The sequence below is a fragment of the Oxyura jamaicensis genome, chromosome 2, assembly GCF_011077185.1.
Source record: "Oxyura jamaicensis isolate SHBP4307 breed ruddy duck chromosome 2, BPBGC_Ojam_1.0, whole genome shotgun sequence".
NCBI lineage: Eukaryota > Metazoa > Chordata > Aves > Anseriformes > Anatidae > Oxyura > Oxyura jamaicensis.
Genome location: NC_048894.1, coordinates 149,636,517 through 149,656,272, shown reverse-complemented (window position 1 = coordinate 149,656,272; position 19,756 = coordinate 149,636,517). Strand labels below are relative to the sequence as shown.

General features: G+C 37.2%; 1 protein-coding gene and 1 long non-coding RNA gene across 2 annotated transcripts in view; one reads left to right on the top strand and one right to left on the bottom strand.

The window, feature by feature from the left end:
* Nucleotides 1-19,756, top strand: part of ADCY8 (adenylate cyclase 8) — a 122,354-nt gene that overhangs the window by 75,886 nt on the left and 26,712 nt on the right. Inside the window, exons 8-10 of the mRNA XM_035317647.1 lie at nucleotides 3,670-3,867; nucleotides 10,274-10,374; nucleotides 18,350-18,551. Of these exons, the coding sequence (XP_035173538.1) occupies nucleotides 3,670-3,867; nucleotides 10,274-10,374; nucleotides 18,350-18,551 (501 nt within the window). The remainder of the gene's footprint in view (nucleotides 1-3,669; nucleotides 3,868-10,273; nucleotides 10,375-18,349; nucleotides 18,552-19,756) is intronic.
* On the bottom strand, nucleotides 51-18,924 carry LOC118161904. The gene is made up of 3 exons (XR_004748222.1): nucleotides 18,914-18,924; nucleotides 13,957-13,965; nucleotides 51-239 (listed from the first exon to the last, which is right to left on the bottom strand). It is a non-coding gene; the product is annotated as an uncharacterized LOC118161904 (long non-coding RNA).

Below are 19,756 nucleotides of genomic sequence, written 5' to 3'. Positions count from 1 at the left end.
AAGGAAGGAAGGAAGGAAGGAAGGAAGGAAGGAAGGAAGGAAGGAAGAAAAACATTAAAAAAAAAGAAAAAAAAAAAAAGAGAAAGAAGAAGAAAAAGAAAAACATCAATAAAGAAAACAAAAACAAAGAATTCCAAGACAGTGAAGTAAAAACAGGATAGAATTCAGTTCAAAACCAAGGCACCTGCATTTTTGTTTACTGACTGTGTCAGGTGTCAATATCCCACAGAGCTAAGTTCCTAACTGTAAAGGTCTACTGCTCTTTGAGGTACTCCAGGATGCCATCCACATACATGGATGGATGTGATACAAGGGACTTATAAAAGGCATGTGATCATCTGGACTATCTGATAAAACCAGGCTAGAGACTGTGATGCCTCATATACTGTTAATCACTCAAGCTGAAACAATTGAATGTCCCAGCTAGTGCATTATCTGAACAGTTCACTAGGCTTCACCATGTGGAGTAAGATCTTCATACAGCTTCTTAACTGTGGCTATCTATTGCAGTTTGAGATACCCTGGCACACTTCAGCTGGTTCCCACCCAGACCGACAGTGCGTGGGACTTCTGTAGGTCCTGTGTCACATCTCCTAGCTCTAGATTGCTTTCCAGGATAACCTAGGACATCTGAGCTAACAATTCAATTACTGCACTTGATTGGGCAACTGAAAGTATCTAGGGTACATATTGTTACTAATAGAAGCTTAGACACCAAACACAGCAAACACCTAGGCATCTTCACTTAACTGACTTCCTCCTGAACCAAATCCTAACTGCTTGCTCCCCTCCTCCGCCCCTCCTCCCCCCCCCCCCCCCCACCCCAACTCTCTAAACATGTGAGCTTGTATTTCCCTATTTACCTCTAAGATCTGGTGTTTGATATAAGAAAAATAATAATAATAATAATGTAAAGCTTACCTAGAGTTTTATAAATGTCACTGGTTATAAATTTCCCTTCTTTCTCAAGTCAGGATGATTGGATTTATTAAATAACAGCTTTATGGGAAGGAGGAAAAAACTAATCCTAGCTACATTTTTTATTTTATTTTTTTTGTAAAATATTTCTAAAATAGGATGAATTAGTACGGTAGATTTCTCTATTTCTTTGTTTGCTTTTAGTTCATCCTATTGCTTATACTCAGATTCAAGTTTAGTGGGGGGTTTACCTAAAAGAACTCTGTACATATTTTGTACAATGATTGGTTATCATCAGCATCAGGAAAGCTCAAAAGACTATTGTAGGATTCACAACTATTACTCACACAGCTGTTCATAAAAGTGTAGAAGAGGCAGCAAGGAGAACAAATATTTCTTTACCTAGGAAAAGCACAGTCTTAAAAATACAGAATGAAGACGGGGCTGCAGAGACAAAGTATGGTTAGAAGATATTCTTGGCCTATAATTTGCATGATGTTTTGTGTTATTGTTATTACTAATTGCTGGGAAGACTTTGTCTTATGTGCGTGTATGGGTATAAGGGAGATGCTCTACTAAACTCAAAAATGAATTTTCTTGTTTTCCTCTGAAAATAAATACAGCTTCAGAGTCAATTTTGCACCAATACTATTGACTGTTGCCATGCTCTTGACATTATGGCATGTTCACCTGCTACAAATTGTAAACCAGTTCATACATTCAGCAAGAAAACTGTTCTTCATATTAATCAAATTTTAAAAGATAATTCAAAGAAAAATTAGGCACTTAACAGAATGAATTGAAAACATCCCCTTTTTTTTTATGTAAATAAAACACAATACCCAACTAAATCATTAGGGACATTTTCCACCCTTGTTTCCAATGCAGATATAGTAATAGGAGTTCTCAGGAATTAATACACACAACAGCATTTGATATGATCCTGTCCTTTAACAGTGACTTCAGATCCTCTTTTGAGGTTTCATCCCCAGAAACTAATAATAACTTTTCTGCAATACTCAATTTAAAAAAGATAGGACTAGCGGAATAGCTAAATTAAGAAGTGCCTTAATGTGCAGCAATACAGTATTGACTCAACGGATTGTTTTCCTGGGTTTTGTCTTTGATCTTGGAGCTATCAACTTAATTATCATCTTAATTAAGATATGGTTTGAGGCATATCTGAAATATTATTATGAAAAGAGAAACTTTAGTATCAGTTTCCTTGATTTTTTTTCCCAAAATGTTGATGATAGTGTTTTTCTGGAGGGATGATGGGGAAACTGGAGTAGAGAGACTTTCCAAACATTTATGATTGAAGCCTTTTTTTACTAAATCAAGCAAGAAGATTACTTTTCACTTCAATAGGCAGATGATTTCAGTCCCGATATCCTTTTCTGCCTATATATTGGACTCTTAATTACATCTTTAAAAAATGGAATATGAGAAAACTAGACATTATCCATGACTATGGAGTCCGTGGACTTTATTTTAGGACTGCAAAGAAATTTGTAAATTAGTGTTTGACAGCAAGTACCTGAGACCCTGACCTGTGTTTTAATGTGATCTCCAAGTTTCATTAAAAGTTAACTGCTGACTATACTTTGAATAAGAATGAGGGAAACCTCCCTGTCTCATTATCTATACATAATCCTGTGATACAAAAGAATTGGCTTTCCAGAGAAATGCAGTGATAAATCCATCCCAACTTCCTTTTCACAACAATGACTTGTAAGAGATAGAGAGGATCTTTTCCAGCAAGGAGCTATAGGATAAATTTCCCAAAGCAAAAGTATACTGTTTTTCCATAATTTGTATTTAATGCTGTGATGTATGAAGGTTTATATCCTTTCCATTCATTAACATGTCTTAACACTTGGGAATATCACAGGTAGTAGAGTTTATTTTCCCATTTTTCCCATTCAGTCTGTACCTTCCCCATAGTTTGTGTCACAAAATGGTACCATAAACTCTGGATTGAGTTATTTTTATGAAAGCAAACTCTACTTCTTTCCTGAAGGTGAAACATCCTTTGTACTACCTCCACTAACTTTCATTTGCAAAGCCATGCAAGAGACTTTTTTTTTTTTTTTTTTTTTTTTTGGTATGTCAATGAAATATCAAAGGAATAAAGCAATTGAGCTAATATATTTTTTAAAATAATATGAATTACAGTTACATTAAATCATATAGCCTAACTGTAATCTTGACTGGCTAAAATATACCAGTAGTGAAGAAGAGCATATTATCTGAAAAGCCATGCTGAAGTAACAAGAAATGCACCTTCTTCACTCCTGCCCAATTGATCTGTTCCTTAACTACACACATCCAGTAACTTTAAGACCAAGAAAAACATTGTTACTCCTGTTTTGTTTGTCTTCTGTTTCTGTAGCTTCCATTCTAAGTTGTGAAAACACACCATTGAGTTCAATACCCTGTTGTGATTTTGGTGTGTACTCCCCCTATGCATGCTCTAATGATTATGTATCAGCATCTGGAAAGAAGATTGTATTCCTAATATTCAGTACAACAGCAAACCTCGTAGTCTGTTTAAACCAGACAGTAAAGTACTCCCCTTAACGTGCTGTATGTGTTTAGTGGAACAGATATATTATTTTACAATTCTGTAGATTTCATCAAATGAATTGCATGGAATGCTCTAATGGTTTGCAATAGAACATGATCTAAAACATTGCATTTTAACCCAAGGGGACCAGCAGGTTTATTCTGTTTGCATGTGCTTTCCCCTAGACTCTGGCTGCCCTAACAAGAAATTCAATAAATCTGCTTCCAAACCATCTTGCACAAGCTTTGCATGTCCAGTCTGGGCCTGAGGAAATTAACAAGCGAATAGAGCACACCATCGACTTACGGAGTGGCGATAAATTGAGAAGAGAGCATATCAAGCCTTTTTCACTGATGTTTAAAGACTCCAGCCTGGAGCACAAGGTAGCTGGGTCTTGGCAGTTGAATTATTTGCTACTCAAACTGTAATAAATCTCCACTGAAATACAGAAGCTCTAGGTTCTAGCTTGCATTGTTTCTTCTCTGGTTTTGTTCTTCATTTTCATTTTGTTTCAGTTTTCAGAAGATGGGACTGATCTAGACGTCATAATGGATACTGTCATGATGCAGGTGTTACAGTGCTGCAGTGATTATATTTCATTGCTGGAAAATGCCTACATTGAGCAAACTCTTCTTCTGAAAACAACAAAAGCTACTTGCAGGTTTCATTTGCTGTCTAGTACAAGCAGTTTTCTGTCATATGACAGATTGCTTTGGCACAAATGGTGATTGGGTGTATTAATATACTGACAATTCTATTCAATATATATATATATATTTATATAGACATGTGCCTTTCATTTACTAGTAGAATCCATCTGGTTTCCTCTAGTCAGCTTACTTCAGTTTACTTCAAGTCAAAATTAATGTGAACTCTTTGTTTTAAACATCCATCTGCTTTTAAGAAGTAAATGTTGTTCTTCTTTTTGTTTCTTCTCAGCAGCAATATGATCTCACTAATTTCTATTTCAGTCCACATCCATATATAAGCTTTAAGTTAAAAAGAGAAAGGCAATGGGAGAACTTTCCTTGCAAGCTGAGTGGGAGGGGTGTTGCATAGATCTAAAATGATTTCATTGACTTGCATGCTATTGAAATGCAGTAACAGCAGGTCTATGATATGGTGTGCACTTAGACAGAAAAGAAAAGAAAAACAAAAAGTAGTTGCAAGTGTGAAGGCCTACATCACCATCACTTTTCCACTGGAAAACAGACTGTTTTGCTTGACTTATAGGAGACTAGTCCTCAGGTGGTATTAATGGTGATTGCTTCATGAAAACCACTGGAAAAGAAAAAATCTGCTTGAAGTGTATCAAAGGCCTTATTTTAAAAGCAACTTATAGAAGGAAAAATATTTTTTTGCTTAAAAAAAAAAAAAAATGGAAACATTCGATTTCCCCATGAGGATATTTATGATACTGAGACACAAGGTAAAATCCCGAAAGATGTCAATGCTGCAAAAGAATGCAATTATTGTGCAAAGCAGTCAGGAACCCAGATCTCAAAAATAGCTAAAGAAAGGACTGTGGCTGAAACCACACTTCTCTTAGCAGGACAAAAGCAGTCAATGAAGAAAATTTACCCACTTGTATTGTAACACTCTACCAGAAAAGAAGCCAAAATTATCAGGGACAAAAATCTTGATAAGAGAAATAATATGACTCTGTGATATAGTGGTTGGAAGCTTCTTTTAGTGCGGTTCTCTGGATCACATGCTCTGGTCCAAGACCTGTTTGTGAATGCTGTATGAAAAAGACATTAACACTAGTATTAGGCTTTGGAGAAGGAAGTTAAATTCAGGATTTCTGACATCCTGCTAATTAGCATTTAAAGGTCTAAAAGTCACAAGCAATTTTTTCGATTTTTTTTAACACCATACAGAAATTAATTTTGTTTTTATTTTTTTAAATGTCAACACTGTTTTAGTTGCTGTGGTTCACCCACCTCCAATAGTTAGATAGTTGTCAGCCAGCAAACTTCTTGCTTGTGTTGAGTGTGCAAAGACACCATGAGTGTGCTCAGAGAAAGTTGAGGATTACATCAGGATGTACAGGGATGAAGGAAAGATGAATTTCAATGTACTCTTCGTTATAGGCAGGTATCTGTAACAGGCATCTGCCTATAACAGGGGACAATGTGGAAAATGTCATTCCCTTTCTTCCTTGTTACCCCATACAATAGTTACAGGTTGTCCTGATGGCCTTAGTGTTAAACTATAGAATACAAACAATCATGAAAAAAAACAATGGGGGAAATGTTTTCCTACAGAGGGTAGCTATTTACTCCATGTTGTCTTTTATTACTATTACTATCAGTTTCTTTCTTTCTCCTCTTGCCCATTCAGGAAGCAAAACAAGCTCAGATTAGAAGCCCCCCTCTGTTCTCTCTGTTAGAAAGAACCTATGAAAGGTTCTCTCTAACCTTTCAGTCTCAAATTATGCTTTCTTCTAGTCATTAACATTTTGCAACTGCTTACTATGACCTTCTACATCAGCCTCATGAGGTATTCCCTGCAGTGTTGCTGAGCAAAGAGAGAGAATATAAGTCTGTTGGCCTCCCATCTCACACTGCCATTTCCATTTGCTGCCAGTCACCTTCAGCTCAGCACAGAAGCATCTGTAAGTCAGACATCATGCTGAAATAAACAAACTTCTCCTATGTAAAATATTGCACCCTCACATTTAGCCTTCACACTTTTGGGCAGCACTTGTATCTGCCCAATACTTATTACTTTTACCTGCAAATACTTCTCACTGCAGACCTCACAGTTATTCAGTAGGTAGAACAACCAGTACCCATACTGGATCTCCCCACCAAGCATGGTTACATTAATGGTGTTCAGTCAGTATCGTGTTAATGTTCTTTGCCTGAAACCACAGAGAAGCAAGTAACCATATGAACAATATTCTACATTTCTTTCTCCTGCATTTGTAACAGGACTACTATGTATTGGGATCATAAGCCTTTTTGGGTGGCTTGAATGGATCTCAAATGTCATGCTGGACTTCTGCTAGCTTTTTCACCTGCCTGTGTTTCTTATTCTTTCTTATTCTTATTCTTATTCTTATTCTTTCTTATTCTTATTCTTTTATTCTTATTTTCTTTGCAAAGCAATTGCAGACAGCAGATTTACACTAGTACTGAAAGTGCTGATTTATTTCTTTTGAGGTTTAAAAATGTAATATATATATATATATATTTTCTGGAAACAGCATGCCCAGAACTACCATGGGAGCTAGCACAGATCCCAGTTTGCAACAGTTTAAACCATTTGTATACAACAGCAGTTTAAGCCAGCCATACATATTCCCATTCCTCACTTATCTCATTGCTTTTATGTCCTTCTTGGTGATAGCATAAATGTAGATTCCACAGCAAGCTGCAATGATTGCATTAGTGAACAGGTTATATCCCTCAGGCAATATGCATATTTCCACATGAAGTTTGTAAGAACAATTTTTTCAGAGGATTTGTGCAAGTTCCCCACCTGGTATATTTTATAGATTCTTTCCCCAAATTGACTAGTCATTATTAACCTGTATTTTACTCATTAGCACTTGATGGCTCATTTAGAGACTAATTCACTCTCAGTTTTGCTAGAGGTAATTTTCACAAATAGGATGTAGACAGATAGAGCAAAAGAGTCATCACTGTAGAGTAATTCTAATGGTAGCATGAAAATACACTAAAGGTTTTCAAACATAATTGCTCATGGGGAAAATCTCCTTCTTCTTTAGTTGATTTCCAAATATTAAAAGATGTCGTTAAGAAACTCTACCATGATAACAATGACTTAGTAACATCAGTAGCATGTGTTTTCAGAGAAGATAAATCACTGAAACCGGATAAGGAATTTTGCATTCTGGTAGGGTATTTGCTAAGGAAGAGTTTCCAGTGTAAAGACTTGTATAAAGATATCCTAAGCCTTAATTTGTGTTTGTATTGAGATCATAAATAAGACTGGGCTTAGAGGTGAAGTGTCTGTGTATTTTCTGTGAGATGAGCACACTGAAAACATCGAAAGAGCTTTGAATTTATCAGTACAGGTTATCTTAGGTCAAAATTAGACCTAAATATTTGAATTTCTCTGTATGAAAGGTTCAGATGGGTGAGAAATTAAATGACTAGGAAACAAACTTTGCCCTTCCCACATCCCATATCCTTGCAGAAATAAGCCTCACCTCTTTCATTGGATTCATAAACTTCCAGTGCAGAGCCAAGAAGCTCTGTAAGAAACACTTGGCACATTCTGAGACTGTTTAGCATCTTCTTTTCTGTTATTGATAAACCACAGGGTTTGTGTAGACTCTTTGCTCTTCTCAGAAGTTCATCCATCCCTTTTCCTGCCTTGAATTTCCATCTTCTTCCGTGCCTGTCCAGCAGACGCTGCAGAAACTTTTCCAGCAGCACAAACGTCATTGCTCTGAAAGCAAAAACAAAACAAAACAAAAAAAAACAGTCTCCCCTTTCTTCCAAAAGAGCAACAATGAGCATAAAGCCAACCACCAGTGTGCAAATACTCTAGGTGAACATTTAAACCTATTGCATGTCCAGCACTCACCTTCCAAGGAGCTCTGGGAAAAACTGAGAGGTGGTGAATCACAGAATCACAGCATAGTTAAGGTTGGAAGGGAACTCTCATAGTAAAGTTTTTCCTCAAAAAATGAGCAACATTACTTGGCAGAGAAAACTTGGCCTTATTTATTTGAGCCAAATTTCAGCTAGCTCGCTGGGCATGGATAAACAGTGCCATCCAACAGCCCAAAGCTCAATACAAATAGCTCATGTGCCTTGGGAATAAAGGAGGAGCTCCTGCTGCACAATAAGCAAGTCATGCTAGTGTGTGTAGGCCTGTGTGACATTGCAGCTACAACTTTGATTACATCATGACTTTTCCTACCACTCTACCTGGCTTCAGCAGGCTACGTGCCTTTCCATATATATGGAAAAGTCTTGAGGCTTAAACTATCCTTAATGACTTCTCCAAGTCATAAAAGGATAAGCTGTTAGAGAAATGCTACGTTTATCATGGGTGTTTGTGCTTCTTCAGAGACAATATCTCATCACAACATTGTTACTAATTAGACCACAGCATTCATCCTTTGACATAACACTTGACACAGTGAGCAATTCTATGTCTGTATTTCATTCAATTAATTTGCTATAATTTTCCTAAGTAATATTAAGGATTTAGTGTTATATATTAAGAAATGTGCCTTTCTTTCTCCCTTTGGTTCTTTTTGTGCCACCAAAAAAGACTGGGTCCATTATTCAAGCAGACTGATGTAGTTCTGTTTTCCTGCACATTAAATTGGGGTCAGTGCCTCTGTGCTTTCAGAAGCAGAATGAAGCAGAGTTGCCTTTGAGCACCATCAAAAATCATGTCAAAATGGTACTGCTTCTGAAAACAGCAGACACAGGCCATAATCATGGCAGAGGAGGATCCTAAATGAAAGGCGTCAACAAGCAAACACATCTCTTACTCAAAGCAAATGGGAGGAGGAAAGAGAAGCCTTTTTCCTATTTCAGAAGCTTGAGGCTGTATAGTCTGTATGAGTATAGTCTAAGTCTAGACAGGATCTTCCTTCAAGAGCAGTTTAGCAGTAAAATGCAGGAGTACACATATGAACCCTTTCAATGCATGTTGCTGATACAGTTCTTAATTGCTTTTTATTTTTCTCAATTATAAAACTCCTTAGGCATTTATAACTGCAATTTGCTTTATTTTCAAACTCCTGGAGAAATATCCTGATATCAGATATTTCTTTGATTCTGGTTTACTTTTCTTCTGCACATGTAACTCTCAGATCCTTCAAAAGAGACTAAATAAAATGGAGTTACTGTTCAGAGGAAGAAAAATGACTGAGACAAGCTCCTATGGGATTGATCATTAGGTGAAGAAAAATTGTTGTCATCTCTATAGTACAAATACATCTATGGACCAATCTTCATCTGCCATAAATGATTAGAGTTTCTTTAAATTAGCAGTGTTTAATACCAGCTGAAGATTTAGGCAACATTTCCACTTAATCTGATTCACTGCAATTTACTGACCCACTATGATTTATTGATGTATCTGTTACTCAGTTTCTCGGTAACTCCAATAGAATGGGAGCCTGCTAGCATTTTCAGTGGTCCAATATGCTGGGGAAAAAATACCTTTACAATAAATGGTAGTAATAATGCACTTCAAATGATCTTTTACATAATAATACCCTCATTTTCTCCTTGGAGAATGCCCACATTGACAAGTTTCTGTACAGCCTCTGGAAATGTCAGGATACAGACATTACAACCTACATCCTAGCTACAGAATGTCCCAGACTGGGTGCATTTAAAATAATTAAAAAATAAAGCAGAATGGTATCAATATGGGAAGCACAGAGACACCTCTGTAATATAATGCATGCAGACAGTACAGGTTACTTTTGTGTTTGCTTTCAGGTGAAGGAACCCACAATTCTTTTGGTGAAGCAATTATGTATTTAGTACTGTATTCAGCAGCAGAGGCCTCTAGTATCTATTCATTCTTTTTATGCAAATAAATTGGGAAAAAAGCCAACAAAACCATTTTGTAGTACAAATGAAAATTAGAGACTTATGTTCAATAAATACTTTACCAGCATATTTGTGATTTATTTGTTGTGCTTGGATTTTAAAAATAAATTCAGAATTATTGATTTATTAGCTCTTCCCCCAAACCTCACATATGCATCAGTCTTTATGATATCACTGGGTTAACAGCTAATTTGCTCTTCTTTTTTTTTTTTTCTTTTTCTTTTTATTCCAGTATTCTCAAATGCGAGATGAAGTATTCAAGTCAAACTTGGTGTGCGCATTTATTGTTCTTGTGTTTATCACCGCTATCCAAAGCTTACTTCCTTCTTCCAGGTAAATACAGAAATATATTACTGTATATCTGAAGGGACTCTTAGGGAAATAATGGGATAACATTGATAGCAGATGTGGAATGAGCCAATAAACTGCTTGTTCCCCCAACTCTTTGGAAATATTTTTGCTCTTCCTCCTACCCTGAAACTTCACATTTTCATGTGAGAGACAGTAGTATCTATTGACATTATAATATTATGTTTTTAAGCAGGACTCCCACTGAGATAAGCGTGAACTTTTTCTTACAAAAGTTTGACGTGGTATAGCCTGCTGCTTTCTGCGTTCAAGTAAAACATGATCCAGACTTAAAACTGTTCTTTACGAAGTGACAATCAGTGATTGTTTTGGTTTTGTTTCTTACATGCTACATTAGAAAGTTGTACTGTTGTGCTTTGTGGCTAATGATATGTATTACCCAGCTGGGGGAAGCAATATTTTGCCCTTAAGAAGCAGCAGCAGCAGTAAATGATCTGGTAGACCTTTTCCCACTTCTGATTCTGTCTGGGGCTGACCAAGCACCAAGTTCCTATCAAAGCAAAGAATCTGACACAGATGTGACCTTTATGTTCACATGTGTAACATAGTCAAGCCCACCAATTGACCTTTTAGTCTACTACTTAACAAAACAAGAAGATTATATATAAGGAGTACAGTCAGTTTTCTAACATCATAGCAAAGCCAGCAGAACATCAACTGTTGCTAAAGCAAGCCTCTAACCCCATTTCATCTTTGAACAAGTGTTCAAATGGAAATGCCCAGATGAGCATAATTGTCAAGTGGTTTCTACCACTCAGATGAACCTTAGCTTATGGCTTCCTGGAAAATTACCTTGAAAATGCAGTACTTGTATATGAAATAACAAGCTTATATTACAATCATCCAGCAATATTTCTTGGATCATGTTTGGAAGGCCTTGTTCACCATGTTTATGTCCCAGAATAACAAAACAGTGACTAGATGCAGGTCAGCAATTGCATTCTGCGGCAGTGGTGTATCACGTATTCCATAGCTGTTCCTTGATGGGAATATACCCAGAGTAGTGTCTGACCTAGCACTGCTCCTTATGTGCTATATTACTCTAATAGTAGTAAGTTTGTTTGCTTGTCTAAAGTATTTCTCCCAATGCACATTCAAAATTTTTCACTTCTGGTAGCTGTTATTTTTGCTTTTTTCTCAGTATGTAGAAGATTTATGGATCTTATTAATGGAACCTGTTTTCTAAAATTATTTCTGTTGCTATATCAATCACTGCTATACCAGCAAAAATACATGACATTTTTTCTATCTGCACAAATTCATCGCTGTTAATTCTCATGACAGCATCTAGTGCCATTGGAATTAGGGGAGAAGGAGTCACATAGCTGCCATGCCTGCAGCTGTCTCTCATTCTGGTTTCCCATATTGCATAGTAATTTGTGTTTTCCCCTGCACTTCACAAATTCTTCGGACCTTTAAAGAAAGATATTTCCTATATTTCCTACAAGATAAGATAAGCAGAGATTTTTAAACAAAGTTGTGGAACCTTGGCCCCAGGATTGCCCTCAGAAGTTGGTTGATAGAAGTTGGGAAGATATTTAGGGAAAGACTAACTACCACTATCCCTTTGAAAAAGAGGATTTGAGTAAGTACACAGGTATTTCATGGCAGTTTTAATGTCCTTTCAGGAGTTGAAGACCACTATAAAGATTTAAGAAGGTAAATTTTGGTCTTAATTTTTTCAGGTTCTGATACTTTATTTCAGAAATATGTTTCAGTTTTAATAAAGCATAGCTGTTAAATGAGGAGTGTTCAAAAGCTGAGCAAGGTAAAAAAAATAAATAAATAAATAAATAAATAAGATGAGGGGTTCTGAGCAAGAAGATTTAAATGTATTGAATGAGGAAATATCCTGGAAATTCAGATTTCTAACATTTCTGTCTAAAAACAAATTCCACTTATGAGTATAAGCACATGAACAACGTATCACTAAGTTAGGCAGGATTTGGATTCAGAGAATCTTAAACACTTATGTTTATACCTCTAGTCGATATCAGAGAAGTACCATAGGAGGAGAGCATAGATATCATTTACACGGAAAAACTAACTATAATTCACACTCCTCATGGTAACTTACCCTATCAACATATTTTAGAGCTTTTCAGGTTATGCTTTGGTGCTTTGCTGAACGGGGATGGGATTATGTATTTGCTTAAGTACAATTGAATATTTTGCTAAGCTGAGTCTTTTGGGAATTTCTGGAAACACAGTAAAATAAAAATTATTGAAATCATCATAAAGTATATCTTACTAAGGATCTTCAGAGAATTTCCCATGTAGGTTGCCTTGGTCTGTGTGCTTAAGAAAGGAATTGTATAACTGCTTGAGTTGGATGACCTTAAAGATCATCTAGTTCCAACCCTCTGCCATGGGCAGAAGTGCCACTCAGTAGATCAAGTTGCCCAGGGCCTCATTCAGCACTTCAACAAGCAATTGCAAAAATAACAAAGACTAACTTTACTTAACAGAAAAGTTAACTGATCTTTCTATTATTATATCTACTATGTAAGGGAGTTGCAGAATTTATCTCAGTTTATATATGTCTCCTGAAGGATAAATACTGGATTAATTCATACTTTCCCCTGACAGGATAGGTACCTCACAGAATTTAAGAATCTTTGCAGTAGCTTTCATGCTTTGAAATATTGAGTCATTACTCTAAGTGACATAAATTAATGTCATATTTCTATTGTAATTATCCTCTATGAAGCCATTAAGTTGCATTGCCAACTTTGCAGTGATTCATCTTTTCCATCTGAAAGGCTTGGGAGTTTGATTCATCTCCTGCAATAAACTTTCTATAAGCTCACATGGGCAACAGGTCATACTAGAGCAGATTTCTGTGCTACTCTTATTTCTGACAGTTTTTCACTGGGTTGTGAAGAGAGAAAAACAGTTTTCAAATTGTTAATTTAAAACATCTGCATCCTTTGTTTTACATAAATTTTCCTTCTGGCTCCACAACTCTTGATTTACAACTGCAAACCAGGAAGAGGGAAGGCAAAAAGCTCCATTTCAAACTCTATTCTGATATTAGGGGACCCCTGGAAACAAAATCATTTGGCCTGAAATTGCTTCTTCAATGAAAAGGGGATCTATCCCATGCACTTCTGAGAGTTCTTAGACAAAAAAGTATTATGTCTTGTTCCTACTCTTATAACCTCTGTTATATCTTCTGCTGTATTTGATCTTATCAGCATGCAGCCAATATAATTTTTACATAGATACTGGGCTCTGGGACTTCTTAGGTGTGCACAGTTTAATTTTGTTTTTATAATAAGCAGATTTTGGATGAGACAAACACATCAATATCTAACAGAAAGCTACAACAGAAGAATTCCTGTTCCCTACATATTTATTATAAAAAAATATAAAGCCATGGTTTCTCAGGCACCTAGGCAGGTTGCATTGCATTTTGAATTGATATCCCAGTCTTAGGTCCCTAGCTGCTCCCTATATTGTACCACAATACAATAACATTTGGACTTAAATGTGTAGTGTGACAGTCCAAAATAAGAACTCATGTTTAGTGTCCTCAGGTTTGACATCTTGAGTCTTGACCTCAGTCTTTTAGAAAGCTTTATTTTGGTTTCATTTAAAGCTGGGTCAGCTTAGGTCTGCTGTATTGGACACATAAGCATGAATACGCTGTCTATCTTCATCGGAGTTATTAATAGAAAATCTCAGTTCCAAAAAGAATCTCAGTCATTTAGCTACTGCAAAATATTGTTGTAGTATAGGAAGCCAAAAGAGTTTATTTCACATAACTGTTGAAACCCAGAGTCCATGCCCTGGGTTCAAAATATAACCACTGGAGAACCAGTTAGTCAGTGGACCTCAAGGTGCCTTTCAGCTGAATAAATATAAGAGACCGCTCTAGAGTGAGATGAATATCCTAAACTACACAGCTCTCTTGATGAGCTCTCTTGACTCTCTTGACTAGTTCTCCATGACTATTGTGCAGCTTTTTCCTGGCTTTATTGTCTCTGTCTTGACTACATTGCTGTCTCTTAAACATATTAATGCTTTTGTGTGTTTTTTTTGTTTGTTTGTTTTTGTTTGTTTGTTTTTCACAGTATAGTTTTCTTTCATGGAGACCGTACTACTTCATATCATATGAAGTAGTAGGCCCAGTCAGCATGGGTTTATGAAGGGCAGGTCCTGCTTGACGAACCTGATCTCCTTCTATGACAAAGTGACGCGCTGGGTGGATGAGGGAAAGGCTGTGGATGTGGTCTACCTTGACTTCAGCAAGGCTTTTGACACCGTTTCCCACAGCATTCTCCTCAAGAAACTGGCTGCTCTTGGCTTGGACTGGCGCACGCTTCGTTGGGTTAGAAACTGGCTGGATAGCCGGGCCCAAAGAGTCGTGGTAAATGGAGTCAAATCCAGTTGGAGGCCAGTCACTAGTGGCGTTCCCCAGGGCTCGGTGCTGGGGCCGGTCCTCTTTAACATCTTCATTGATGATCTGGATGAGGGCATTGAGTGCACCCTCAGCAAGTTTGCAGATGACACCAAGTTTGGTACGTGTGTCGATCTGCTCGAGGGTTGGAAGGCTCTGCAGGAGGATCTGGAGAGGCTGGACCGATGGGCCGAGGTCAACTGCATGAAGTTCAACAAGGCCAAGTGCCGGGTCCTGCACCTGGGGCGCAATAACCCCAAGCAGAGCTACAGGCTGGGAGATGTGTGGTTGGAGAGCTGCCAGGCAGAGAAGGACCTGGGAGTAGTGGTTGACAGTCGGCTGAATATGAGCCAGCAGTGTGCTCAGGCGGCCAAGAAGGCCAGCAGCATCCTGGCTTGCATTAGAAACAGTGTGGCCAGCAGGGCTAGGGAGGTGATCGTCCCCCTGTACTCGGCTCTGGTGAGGCCGCACCTTGAGTACTATGTTCAGTTTTGGGCCCCTCGCTACAAGAAGGACATGGAGGTGCTCGAGCGAGTCCAGAGAAGGGCTACGAAGCTGGTGAGGGGCCTGGAGAACAAGTCTTACGAGGAGCGGCTGAGGGAGCTGGGCTTGTTCAGCCTGGAGAAAAGGAGGCTCAGGGGTGACCTTATCGCTCGCTACAGGTATCTCAAGGGAGGCTGTAGCGAGGTGGCGGTTGGTCTGTTCTCCCACGTGCCTGGTGACAGGACGAGGGGGAATGGGCTTAAGTTGCGCCAGGGGAGGTTTAGGTTGGATGTTAGGAAGAACTTCTTTACCGAAAGGGTTGTTAGACGTTGGAACGGGCTGCCCAGGGAAGTGGTGGAGTCACCATCCCTGGAGGTCTTTAAAAGACGTTTAGATGTAGAGCTTAGGGATATGGTTTAGTGGGGACTGTTAGTGTTAGGTCAGAGGTTGGACTTGATGATCTTGAGGTCTCTTCCAACCTAGAAATTCTGTGATTCTGTGATTCTGTGATATAGTAGTGAGAGAAAAACTGGAATATTTAGCGTCCATGAACTATCAGTTCCATGAAGAAAATGCTTCTGTCTCCAGGACTGTTGATTTCACACATACCTCCTTTTTCCCATACTCCATTCATGTAGATATCCTGAGTGTATTCATGAACATATTTTGCTCTTACAGTAAGCATCAGTGGCCTTCTGTGTATTTTCACAGACAGAAAGTGTTCTCAAAGCATTGTCACATAGCCTGCTTGGTGTCATTGGGACTTCCAGTGAATCTTGAGATTCTTGTGACCAAACTTTCAGTTGTACAGGATGAAATCTGTGGCTTCTGCTCCAGTCTTTGTTTCTTCATCATTCACTCTTCCCAAATGCAATTTGTTTCCTCTGGCTACATTGTTCTGTCCTTCAACATTTTGAATGAGCATGCTGAAGGAATGGAACTTTTCTGGGAAGCTCCGCTGTGTTCTGTGTTCATCACATACAAAATTTTGCAAAGTCTTTTAAGAGTGAAATGCTGAAACAAATGTAAGATAACATTGTGTACTAATAGTACATGATGAGAAGAGTTTCAAAACTAATATTACCACATGGAAGCTCTCAAGGGACATTAATGTGTAAATTATTTTATTCCAGTTCATTAGGGAACAGAGTTTCCATTTTGGTATTTTTCATATATTATTTAAAATGTTTTCTAACATAATTTGGTACTACAAAAAACTATAATCCTATGCATATAACACCTTTTCTGTTTATTATTTATTGAGCTATTTATATATATATATATATATTTTTTTTTTTTCTGGACTCCTACACATAGAAACCATAGCTTAGATCCAGTTCAGAATTTGCTCTGCTAAATCCAGATCTGAATAGCCTGAAATTGAGGGCAATTCCAGGTAAGCTGAAATATAGCCCACTCAGATTCAGGGAGTGGATATGGCTGATCTAAACATACTGACAAACTAGGATAGAAAAGCTGTAGTGATATTTTCACTGCTGTTTCCACTTACACCTTTAAATTTGTCTTGCAATAAGGCCCAAGCATAGGGATAGTATTGTACCTTACTCAACAAGATGAGGGATAGTGGATGTGTAGTTAAATCTGAATCTGTTTTCAATTAGATAAAACATACTCTTACAGAAGGTTTAAGAAGCAGAGTACATCTCACCTACACTTAGCTACCTGGAATTGCAGAAGTCTCCCTGGAATGCTCTGATCCCTTTCAAATCTCTTTCAAAGATTTTTTTTCCTGAGAGAAATTGCCATTATATCACTGTAGAGTACTGGCATATATACAACCAGGTTACTAGAAATTTTAATTACTTAATTACTCCATATTGCAAAAAGGCAAGGGAAAGGAGTGTGAAGAGATGGGAACTGTGATGGAAGAGATGAAGAGATGGAAACAGTGGAGTTACTTTTAATTTGCATGGGTTTAATTGAAATAAAAATCTTTGGGAAAAGAAATATGAAAGGACAGTAACTGGCAGAAACAGGGACAATAAACTTGATTTATGAAGTGCTGAGTGCTTTGTTCTCAGTGAATTAAAACAATTTACCACATTTCTCAGGCACGTCTGTTTCTTGATTGACTTCACGTCCCAGATTTAGGCAAGAAAAAAAGGAACAAATTCAGAAAAATATAATGAAAGATTGACAAGAAGAAATTCTGCTTTTAGTGTTTTACCCAAAGGAATTTAATTGTCTATTCAATGTAGACATTTAACATACTTGGATAAAGATCACATTCACACAAATAAAGTTTTTGAGGTATGCCAAATGACATGTTTTATTTAAAAATTTTTGGACCACAGAACATATTTTCCTCCGATTTATATTTTGAGTGTCTTCCATGAAAACTGTAGATCAGTTTGTTTGTTTGTTTTGAAATTGATGACATTCTTAGCCGCAGTTGACCCACTATTAATTAAAATTAGGAAAATCTTGCATGTCTGTAATTACCATATTCTGACATGCCAGAAATCAGGCTGCATTGTTTTACTGATAATTTCTGAGTTTACAGTTTGAGACCCCAAAAATATTATAATTTTAAGACATCTGTGTTGTGCTGTATACAAAATATCACTCTTCCAAACTGCCCACAGAAAACTAGACTACTGGGGTTGGGAAGCAGTTCATACACAGGTGTAGTCAGAATCCTACAGTATGAATAGGTTTTCTCCAAAAGCAACTTAACTGACAACTGAATGGTGAAAGAAGGGATGTTCTGATTTTTCAGACCCTTGGAAGACAGACAGAGACACTGGCAGCAATTTCCCTGGCTTATTTCTTCAACAACAGGTTATCATCAAGAAAACAAGTGAAACAATAACAGACCTCTGCTTCTCTCTCTCTCTCTCTCTCTCTCTCTCTCTCTCTCGATCTCTCTCTTTATTTTTTTATTTATTTTTTTTTCCTGGAGTAATTGTCTCAGTTTTATGAAATCTGATTTTTCCTAGAGTTTTTTCCTAGTTAACTGTTTGGACATTTATTTTTATTATCAGTGGTATTGTGATGTGGTTTAATGCTGTGTTCTCTTATTTTTCTTCCCAGGGTGATACCAATGGTCATTCAATTTTCTATTCTGATTATGCTGCACTCCGCTCTTGTGCTAATCACCACAGCAGAGGATTACAAATGTTTACCCTTAATGCTCCGGAAAACTTGCTGCTGGATTAATGAGACCTACTTGGCCAGGAATGTCATTATATTTGCATCTATTCTGATTAATTTTCTTGGAGCCATCATAAATATTGTAAGCTTCATAGGGAACCAGGGCCTATTATACAGGAAAATATGATTTATGAATTATTAAGCTTGCTAAAGGACTTGCTAACTAATGTGTTTATAAGCCAGCTATAATTTAAATATAAAAGGCAAAGTACCACAGCTTCAGGAAATTCAGACTGTTGCTTAAACTATGTATTTCTGAAATATTTAATTATTTCTCCCTCATAAGGATCATCTATTTTTAAAACCCTTCTGCCATTTTCCGTTCAGTATATCCACAGTTTGAGGATGATTCATGATTTTCTGACGTTCTGATATACTTTCTTAAAGACTGTTAGTCGATAGTGCTTAATAGTATTAAATTCCTCGTCTCACAGTTCTATCAACTAGATTACTAAAAAATAAGAATGGTCAACAAAACTAGAAAATACCTGTAGGGAAAGGACAGAGCAAGTAAAGTTGGGCCAGTAACCTCAGCAGAGGAGAAAAGTTTAAAAGCCTAAATTCTAACCATACCTAGCCTTTTGCTCATTTGGTAGTTTTAACTCAGTCCAGATTCACTTTAGCTAAAGTATCAAGCTATGGTCATGGTCACTCTCAGCTTTCTTTATAGTCAGTGCAGAAAAACAGGTATCCCCAAAGATGTCTTTTAATCATACTGGTCCCAATAAAGAGATTTTCCTCTCTCCTGTGACCACAATAGGAATATGGTCTGACTGGGCTTCTAATGTACGTCTCCACTAAGTCCCAGGTATGACAAATCAGGACAAATTTTATCAGCATATCTGTGAAAAAAGACATATACCAAATTTTGTTTCATAACTGTGCTTAGATAAAATTATTGCTAATTGAATACTGTCAGCCTGGCTGACATGTCATTTTTAACATATCACATAGTAAAAGAGTAACACAGGTGCAAATACAATAAAGCCCTGATTATCCAGATGTCTTTAGAAGTAAGAGTCAGCTTTGCATGAATTAGGCAGATAACAGTATCAGACAACCTGGCAGGTACTGAAACCTGAGCCAAGAAGACAGTAAATACCTCACTGATAGATTAAAAATAACATTTTTATCACACTTCCTTCTTCTAAGGAACCTTTTGGGTACGGATGTAGCTGTGCTTTTTCATCTAAACTTTGTTCTTCATAGATATTTATTACTTTAAGATTAGACCAAGAAAGCATTTAGTGACAATAGAAACAATAGTAACTATAACAACACAGGTTG